This window comes from Mytilus edulis, unplaced genomic scaffold (assembly GCF_963676685.1).
Source record: "Mytilus edulis unplaced genomic scaffold, xbMytEdul2.2 SCAFFOLD_364, whole genome shotgun sequence".
NCBI classification, from domain to species: domain Eukaryota; kingdom Metazoa; phylum Mollusca; class Bivalvia; order Mytilida; family Mytilidae; genus Mytilus; species Mytilus edulis.
This window is the reverse complement of record NW_027268992.1, coordinates 24,105-33,747: the sequence shown is the minus strand read 5'-3', so window position 1 is coordinate 33,747 and position 9,643 is coordinate 24,105. Positions and strand designations below refer to the sequence as shown.

At 30.9% G+C, this 9,643-nt stretch overlaps 1 protein-coding gene across 1 annotated transcript; it reads right to left on the bottom strand.

The window, feature by feature from the left end:
* Nucleotides 1–302: 302 nt before the first annotated feature.
* On the bottom strand, nucleotides 303–8,609 carry LOC139509332 (uncharacterized). Its single transcript, XM_071296127.1, has 5 exons — nucleotides 8,427–8,609; nucleotides 7,226–7,374; nucleotides 6,047–6,145; nucleotides 4,057–4,128; nucleotides 303–2,110 (listed from the first exon to the last, which is right to left on the bottom strand). Exons 1-5 carry the CDS (start codon nucleotides 8,581–8,583, stop codon nucleotides 893–895), a joined length of 1,695 nt encoding a protein of 564 aa, XP_071152228.1. The 5' UTR covers nucleotides 8,584–8,609; the 3' UTR covers nucleotides 303–892.
* Nucleotides 8,610–9,643: the final 1,034 nt, after the last annotated feature.

The window sequence follows — 9,643 nt, the reverse complement described above, 5'->3', positions numbered from 1 at the left end:
GGGGCCTTTTATAGCTGACTATGTAGTATGGCTTTGCTCATTGTTGAAGGCCGTACTGTGACCTTTAGTTGTTAATGTTTGTGTCATTTTGGTCTTTTGTGGATAGTTGTCTCATTGGCAATCATACCACATCCTCTTTTTTATATGATATTAAAAACCAGGTATATTTAATACAAATCCCTTTTGGTCGTTTGTCAAGTGTCGGGTTATTGTAGTAACTGCTTTTACATATTTGTATTTCACAAACTAGTACCACTTGAAGCACTTCTCTCTTCAAAGAAGAATATAACACAACACATATATATATAAATATACATTACAGTTTATTAAACATGTAAAAACAACATAAATAAATTAAAATATATAACTTCCATTGGACAATAAATATTTAACCATCAATGGATTTCATTATATATTTGAGGAATACATCATTTCATGCTTGGATTACAACTGAAGATTGCTCAATCAGACAATCAAGATTGTGTTCATCTATTTGAATAGTGCAGTTGAGTCAGTGTGCAAATCTAATAGAGTTTTACCATATATGATTAAAAAATTCAACTAGATTTATTTTTTGGTTGACTCATTAAAACTTTATTTAAGATCCATTTGTTTTTCAAATCTCATTATCAAATGAGACAGTGTTTTAAAAATCTTTGTGATTTCTTGAACCCTTTGGTTTTGATTTGGACTAACAATTGTATTTTCCCATTAGATTTTGAGGTAAAACAGAGGATCTCATTATATGTATAGAATTATAGTTTAACATGGTGATAGGCAATAACATCACTATAAATGTTAATAATGTCTCATAAGGCTTGCTATCCAAAACAGTATAGTCCTATTATTCATTTCCTGTGTCAATTGATAGTTACATATATATCTTAAAATGTTAACGATGCAAATTCCTTATGCCAGTGTTGATAGCTGTCACTGCCTGGGTTAATGCAGAATTCGAACCATAGGTGTCAAGAATGGCGTGCTCAATTGCATGGCGACGTCTTGGTGAGAGTCCTGCCTTGCCCTTTCTGCCATAAAAGTTCTTGCCACGAAGTTCTTCTTTTTTGAAAATTCGTCTTGTCATCTTCCACCCAAAGCTTCCTGTATTGTTCTGTGCTGCATTTTTGATTTCCCACTGAACATCTTGGGCAATGCGAATCTCATTGTTTCCAATTGGTGCAGTGTTTGATGAAATTTCAGTTATTGGCGCACTGAAACACTCTGTTGTGGGACGGCAACTTGTTCTAGATGAAAAGGATGGAGCTGGTTCTGTATAGAGTTGGTTGTATATTAGGTTACTGGGATGGGAGAAGTGCTGTATTGGATGGTTCAGAATCGTGAAGGGTTGACTTGGTACACTTGGTTGGATTTGGGTTGAGTTGAAAGTTGTTGTTGTTTGTTGAACTCTCCTGCATAGTTCTGGGAATATAGGTGAGCATTCAGGACTGGGTGTTCCTGTACAGACTGGAGTTGGTGAGGGAGACAGCGGAGACAATGGATGTGCTTCAGGAGATGCTGATAGTCCTCTGTATCTTGGTGAAACGGGTGATTTTGCTGGTGATGAGGTACTAGTTGAAAGAGGTTGAATACTGAGGTCTGTCAATTCAGTAGAGTTGAGAGGTACTGGTTCAGACAATACTGACGTCTGCTGACCTGGGTTCAACTTTTTTGGTGTCTGGACCATTAGGAAGTCAATGTTCTCAGACTGTAGGTACTCTACAAGTGATGTATTATTGGTTTCTTCTAGTTGATCTGGATTTTTCCTTTTTGGTAACTGTTGCAGAAGCTGCAGTATCTGTGTTGAGTTTTTGAGGAGGACTTCAAGCAGTGAGATATCTGTTGTGAAATGAGTTTGAGTAGATGCGTCAGTTGTAGGTGGCTTCTTTTGAAGTTCGCGGATTTCCTCATCAGTATTGACAATGATGACATCCATAGTGTTGACGCTTTTAGTTGATTTTCCTGTTCTGTGGTCATTTAACCTCTGATTCAATATGTCCTGTTGGTCAGTGGTGAGGTCTCTAACAAAAACAGGAGTCCGTTGAGGATCAGCTATACCATTTGGATCACCAGCACCCTCATACAGAACTGTGATCTTACGACCATTTAGCCCCTGAAAAAAAAATTAATATAGGTTTATAGAATATCTTAAGGGTTGAGAAATCTTTAGACAATCTTCATATCATTTGATTTTGTTAAGCATGCAAATTAAATTCAATGAAGGCCATGAAAGTGACATAATTTCTTGAAATCAACAAGTACAGTTCTATGAGGTTAGGCAAATATTAGGAAATGGACCATTACTATCTTTTAAGTGGGAATGTCAACCAACTTAAGTGTTGCTCGAAGTACTGAGTATTGATTACAAAATTGATCCTCAACTAATCTTCGTGAATATTATATTTTAAGGTGGCTATTGGGTCTAAATCAAAATTTTATTAAAAATTTATAGGATTTCGCTATATTTTTCTACAAATGAACATGATGAACTTTATCTTATACTTGATAGAAAAATGAAATAAAAAGATGGGGTCATCGTTCATTTACGCTCACAATCTGCCTTACAAGGAAGCATTAATTTTTGTTGAAATAATAGGATAAAAGGTAATATTGAAATAAAAAAAGAACTAAATTACAGAAATCGCTCAATTTTACAAAAGTTTAGTTTAAGTACAGCTTATTTGAAAAGGATAATAAACTAGAATTAATGTGTCCAAAGTACACGGATGCCCCACTCGTACTATCATTTTCCATGTTCAATGGCCCTTTAATTGGGTAAAACATCTAATTTGGCATTAAAATTTGAAAGATCATACCACATGCAAATGACATGTGTACTAAGTTTCAAGTTGATTTTACTTCAACTTTAACAAAAACTATCTTGACCAAAATCTTTAACCTGAAATGTGCACATTCTTTTCATTTTCTATTTAGTGGACCATGAAATTAGGGTCAAAAGTCTAATTTGGCTTTAAAATTAGAAAGATGTTTTTTAAGGAGCATGTATACTAAGTTTCAAGTTGATTGGACTTCAGCTTCATCAAAAACTACCTTGACCAAAAACTTAAACTTTAACCTGAAACGGGACAGACAGACGAACGCATGTACTATATGATAAAGTTACAACTAATTTAAGTAATAAATAAAATTTGTAATGAAAAATAACTGTTTAATTTTTTTCCAATTTTTTTATACCCTCGCGTCTCCTTAATCAAAATGAATTAGAATTAAAATATGATTTGAATGTGTTCGTTAATTGTTTTTGAATAGTTGAGGGTTTTATGACCATAATACAACAACCAACAATTCATAAATGGGTAGATTTTGTGTTTTAATTTTTTTTTAATGTTATAGCACTGAATGAGTACTTGAGTATAAATATCCCAAAATCCAACAAGTAGTTAATTGGTCAATCTTCACTGACTTGACTTCCCTACTTTAAAGTCCTTCAAAAATTTTGATTGTACAACATGTTTGACCTGACTTGCATATTAGGTTTGAACCTGTTATCGGTTGCTGTTAATCATATTTGGTCTTTTTTTATATTGTTTTGTACATAAATAGGGATTTTGGTTTGAAATTAAATCATTTTGAACTGTCACTCATACAGTGTAGGTTTTGCTCCTTTTCGTAGGCTTGTGTTTCCAGAGTTATATCTAAGTAATTATGTCCTATTTTTTTCTTATTGGCAAATCTTCATGATATCAATGATTTTTGTGATTAAATATGTAGATGTCAAGATGATTTAATAGGTTTTTGAACATGATTTCACCAAAAATTTCAAATTTAATTTGTTGTTCATGTAAGCCTTATTTCATTCCAACCTATTTTTATAACTGATATCATTGTTTTGTTTACATAGATTAATAGATTAAAATTAAAATAGTTTTATAGGAAGTTTTATTAGATATTGACATAGAAGATATGATTTTATATCAAAGGCAAATGCATGCAGTAAAAAAACTCCGGCAATCCAGTTTGAATTTTACAATTATTGACAATTTAAAAGCATTTGATTTAAATTTAAATTCATATTTTTGGGTTGAAGCTTTCTATTACCTCTTTGACAGTTTCTGTATACACTTCTTCAACACTTTCAGGGTCCAGTGATGTCTCTTGGTTTTGTTGATTCTGAAGAAGAAAAAAAACTGTATCAGTATCTAATGTTTATTCTGAGATCAAATAACATGTGTTTGTTCGATTGTGCAAAAAACAACAACAAGATCCTACAACATGTAGGGGGCTAACTGTTAAGGGTTACATGCTAATTGGACAATCATTTTAAGTGTGCAGCATTAGTTTTGCAGTTCACCTGTCATCTCCATTTACAAAAGATTGGCCGAAAGATTCATATACAACAACTTTTGTAGTTTGTACGTGAATTGACACAGATGACTGACTATGGAATGCACTATGTCACTACGAACATAAAAAGAAGGATTTGACAATGTATTGTTTACTAATCTTTGGTCAAAAGAATTAAATAAATGTTTTGTGAATTTCAAATTGTTGTGTCAAAATATTATACTGCAGCAACATAATTATCGTGTACATAATGTACCGCATTATGAAATATTTAAGGATAAAATAGAATACATGTGCAGCATTTATACAAGATTAAGTAACCACTTTTTATATCTTTCAATGTCATAGTTATCTCATAAAACTGATCCATTACAATAATTTCAAAAAGTTATAATGGGTTGCATTATTTTAGTGTTTTCTTGCTATAAAACGAAGAAACAGAAAGTTACACAGTTGCTTAGCATTTGGTCATTAAGAATTTACGTATCATAAAAGGAACAATATAAATGTACTGTTTTCGATTTAAATTGGCTAAAAACCTCTCATTTAATTCAATACCGTAAGAAAGTGATATGCATAACATTGTTAAACTATCCGCCAAAGTGATGTGAAGTATGCATGCATATTTAAAATGAAATACAAAATCAAACATGTAAGATAAACTGATAAACGAAATATTAAAATAATATAAATAAGTATGACTGAATGCATGTTCTAGAAAGGCCATCTTTTTGTCAATCCATTTAATGAATAAACACGCAATCAAAAACTGATAGTTTTCTCTGTAACTATATAGATATTTACAAATATATAATCTATGTTCGAATTTCAACACAGAATAGCAAAACAGTTAACTTATAAAATTCATTAAGTTTATCGCTGGAGTTTATAAAGTACATATCTTTCCACTGTGTCATGGTTTGCCATCTCTTTTTTTCTCTAAACAAAGTATATTTGGTTACATGTTCTGAATTTACTTATAATTTCGGGATTTTTTCTAAAAAAATATCACACTATTCTTACTCAAATACCTAAAACTAGCAATAGATATAAAAAGGCGGGATGAGCAACTTGACAAAAAGGCAGAATAATGATTTATGTAAAAAAAAAACGGACAACCTAATAAAAACTAAAAAGGCAGGACCAAATAGACTAAAAATAAAAATACAGAACAGAGAATACAACTTAGAAAAAAGAACTAACTGTTTCATCAAAGTCCACCCTCCCATCAAAATAAAATGGTAGATCTCTTAATCCAGAACAACTGAGAGGAGAGAGTTGAATTAAATATTTCGATGTGAAACCTTAAGATTTTAAAGTTGAAAATTTTACTAGTGCGCAAAATTATAAATTCTATGAATTTTACATGCACATAAATGTATCATTGAAAAGCTAGAATTGCTATGGGATAATCAAGAACACAATAATGTACGTGAATAAGATGTTTGAGGTTATAACAACCTTGACAGGCTATGTGAATACTGATCGGTCCATTCAACTTATAGTATGCATGTTCTATTTTTCGCAGGTGTGAGGGCGAAGTTTAAATTGACCAATGAAAACAATCGTTCCTTTACAAGTTTATCTAATAAAGTCTCCTTGGCATTCATACCACATCTACTTTTTTTACCAATAAAATTGAGAAGGGAAATGGTGAATGTTTCAAAGCGACAACAACACACCATTGACCAAACAACAGCCAAGTATATTTAGATATGCAAATACACACACATTAAGTATTTACCTCATTTTGAGACGCTTCTTCAATGACTTCCATTGCTTCTGTACCTTCTGCAACCTCTTCTGGAACATGATTCTCTACTCTCTGGACATTGCTATCAACCTAAAAGCAAAATAATAAAAACTTCTATAAAGAACTGTGGATAAGTTTTTGAATTGTTAAGGATTATAAGCATTTATCATGTTCATTGCTCTTAAATTGTCTTATAAGCCTGATTTGTCATTTGAAACACTTGTACATTTTACATTAAACACACACATCAATTAATACATGTCAGTAATACAAAATGCACAAACATTTCAAATAATAATATAAATGAAGGTATAATATTTTCTACAATATTTCTTTTGAAAGCTGTGCTTTGGCATACAATTCATTCATATTTCATGAAGGTTACAAAAACATATATATGCTAGATTCCTACTTTAACTTTTTTATACTCATACATAGCTTAATTTCGATGTTACTGAATTATACAAATATTTTTATAAATTTCATATTGGTATAAACTGAATGGATTCTCGCATCTGTCTCATTCGGGAACATCTCATGTTTAACTACACTGGATAGATTTTGATTGAAACTGACTGTACAGAGAAGGGATTTCAGAGTACTGGGGGAATTATACATGTACTAAGAGTGCATGCGTTAGTACAATCTTTTTGTAACATCATGGTATCTATATGTACTGGTAAACATCATTGTTAAGTTGAATAGACGTCTTTTTTCCACTTTATATCTGACATTTTTGTGGTTTGACTCAATCAATAGTGCTTGACCATGTTGTCTTTTTTTTTAATACTTTATCGGGAAGACGCTTGTGAGGGTAAAAAAGCAATATTCAAAATGGCAACTACCATATGTATTTGAGGCAAATTCAATCCAAGACAACTAAAATAAAATTAAGGTGGTACCCAAGTTACCATTCACACTACTATGAGTTCAGTTCCTTTAATTTTTCAAAATATTTTGACAAAACATTTACTTTAATCCGTTTACAAAAATATAAAAATTTCAAAAAATTTTATACCAATCACTTTATCAGAAAAATGTCATTCATTATATAGCAGTTTGACAAACAGTAATTTTGATCATTGAAATATTCAATGGAATTTTTACAAAGTTATCTCCCTGTAATGTTAGGTACCACCTTAATAAGGAAACACCATTACTGTAACATACCTCAATCTCATCTCCAGGCCACAAGGCCAAGAACCCACCAGTATGTGAAGTACCAAGTCTTTCTCTTTTCTGAATTTCTTTGTAAAGAAATTTGGCTCTTTCGGTCTTCTCCCACTTTTCTTGAAACACATCAATGGCATATTTGTCATCTATAACCAAATAAATTTGATTAATATTTAAATGTAAGTGCACTGTATTCTTGAAATATTGACTAATAAACCATAGAATGCATGGCCACTGTCATGCTATAAATCAAACACTACAGTTTTTGACAAAATTGTGTTTTGGTGATGGTAATGTGTGTGTAGATCTTTCTTTACTGAACATTCTTGCTGCTTACAATTATCTCTTTCTATCATGAACTTGGCACAGTATTTACAGTATTTACAGTCGAAAATGATTTGTAAAAATTTACAATATTTATTAAAATTGTTAAAAATTGACTATAAAGGCCAATAACGCCTTTAGGACCATTTTGTTCAAGTTGACTTATTTTTAGATCTTATTTTGCTGTACATTATTACTGTTTACATTTTATCTCTTTCTATAATAATATTCAAGAAAGATAGAAATTGACCTAATGTTGAGTCTTATGTAGTTAGATTTGCTCTAACTGCTTTGGTTTCAGAGGTATGAGCCTAAAACTGCATTTTACCACAAGAGACCAAAATGACACAAAAATTAACAACTACCATGAATATAGGTGTAGCAACAAAGCCCATACCGCATAGTAAGCTATAAAAGGCCCAAAATGACATACGAGAAAACTAACAGCCTTATTTATGCACAAACCAGAAAACATGTACCCCATTACTGTCATAAGTGGGGCATAAAAATGCAAGAGGTTGTGGCTGTGTACTTGTACATCCCAACAACAAAAGGAACAGATCTGAGAGTAATTCAATGCATTATTTCAACTGGTTTAACAGGGTTTTTTTCAACTTTAACTAAGGAAGGGGAGATGAAATTAATTAAAATAGGAAAGTACCCATGGTATATATAGCATTTTTTGTCAAACTATAAAGGGACATTTAACTTGATAAGGTGAAAGTGGGTCTCATCCAAATTCAAACTTAATCTGTGTTTGAAAGTATTATATAAGCATTATGTAATTAGACACAAGACACAATGACCATGATGACCCAAACTTTGCATTATAATTTTTTTTTAAAGCATATATATTACATTGTTTACTACTTACCATTAAGACACAATATTTCACCAAATAGTTCTTTTCTTCCATATCTCACATTCAAAGTTTTTGAGACAGTAGGCTCTATGTCTGTGATGAGATGTCGTCTTTCAATGACTGAGGTGTAACCGTCAAGATCAAACAAAACCAGTGCAAACTTTTCCATCCTGGATAAAAATAATTATTGTATTTTAAAATATTTATTATAATTATATTCTAGCGTTTATATAGTAGATTTTTTCACCCTAGTAAAACTTATCAAAAATAAAGATAAAGTTTTACTAGGCAGAAACAATTCTCTTTCCAAAAAAAAAATGCAATTATTCATTAAAAACTAATTTTTCACTCACATGACTTAAAGAAAAGCTTCAAATGACCCAATATGATGTAAATTTTATAAGTTTTCATTGAAACCTTAGTGGAGACAGTAAACTTTTATATGGAATTCATCATCTTGAAAACTTCATTTTTTTCATTTATTTAAACAAAAGTAAGGTACCCCTAAATTTGTATCTACTGAAATTTTGAGGAAATGAGAGGTATACATGAGACTTTTTAAGGCAGACAAAGTCATTAGTGGTATTTAGCATCATTTAAGTCATTGACACAGTGAAGATTTTCTTCTTCTATATACATGAAATTATAGAGTAAATGTTCGGGTTTTTTTTTCAAACATTAATAGCCACATGATAGAAATCCCTGATAAGAAATTTTTTTTTAAGAATTGTGTTGCAAAGTTTCATTAAAAATTTATTTTCATTAATTAAATTTTATAAAAATAAAAGACATGGCATATATCATGTATATATTACAAGAAAAACTTCAATAAGGATTATCTTCCACATACAGGTGTGATACAGGTAAACAAAACTATTTCCCTAAACTTGTGTATTACTTATCTAGTGAATTTGAAAGGCCATGTGATTTAAAGTTTTACATGATGCTGTGTAATTTACATAGGATGTTATTTAAAATTTATTATTTTCTGAACAGGTGTGATGTTACATGTATTAATTAGTGTGTCCCATGGAGGAGATGTTACTTAATAGTTTACCCCTATTTAATGAATATTATGTCTTAAAAGTTATAGTTTATAAATCTTAATATACATATAAATCTGACAAATTATAATAAGTATAGATTAATTACGAATTATAAAGACAACAGACTTAATTCTGGAAAAAAAATATGAATATTTGTAATTTTGTGATTTTGTACATTTGTAG

What these genes read in the sequence shown, in the direction of transcription:
- LOC139509332 (XM_071296127.1), bottom strand. Translation starts at nt 8,583, where the DNA reads ATGGAAAAGTTTGCACTGGTTTTGTTTGATCTTGACGGTTACACCTCA. An exon ending in TGAAATATTGTGTCTTAATG is followed by an intron (nt 7,375 to 8,426) that starts GTAAGTAGTAAA and finishes ATTTGGTTATAG; the next exon opens with ATGACAAATATGCCATTGAT. An exon ending in AAGAAGCGTCTCAAAATGAG is followed by an intron (nt 4,129 to 6,046) that starts GTAAATACTTAA and finishes TTTCTTCTTCAG; the next exon opens with AATCAACAAAACCAAGAGAC.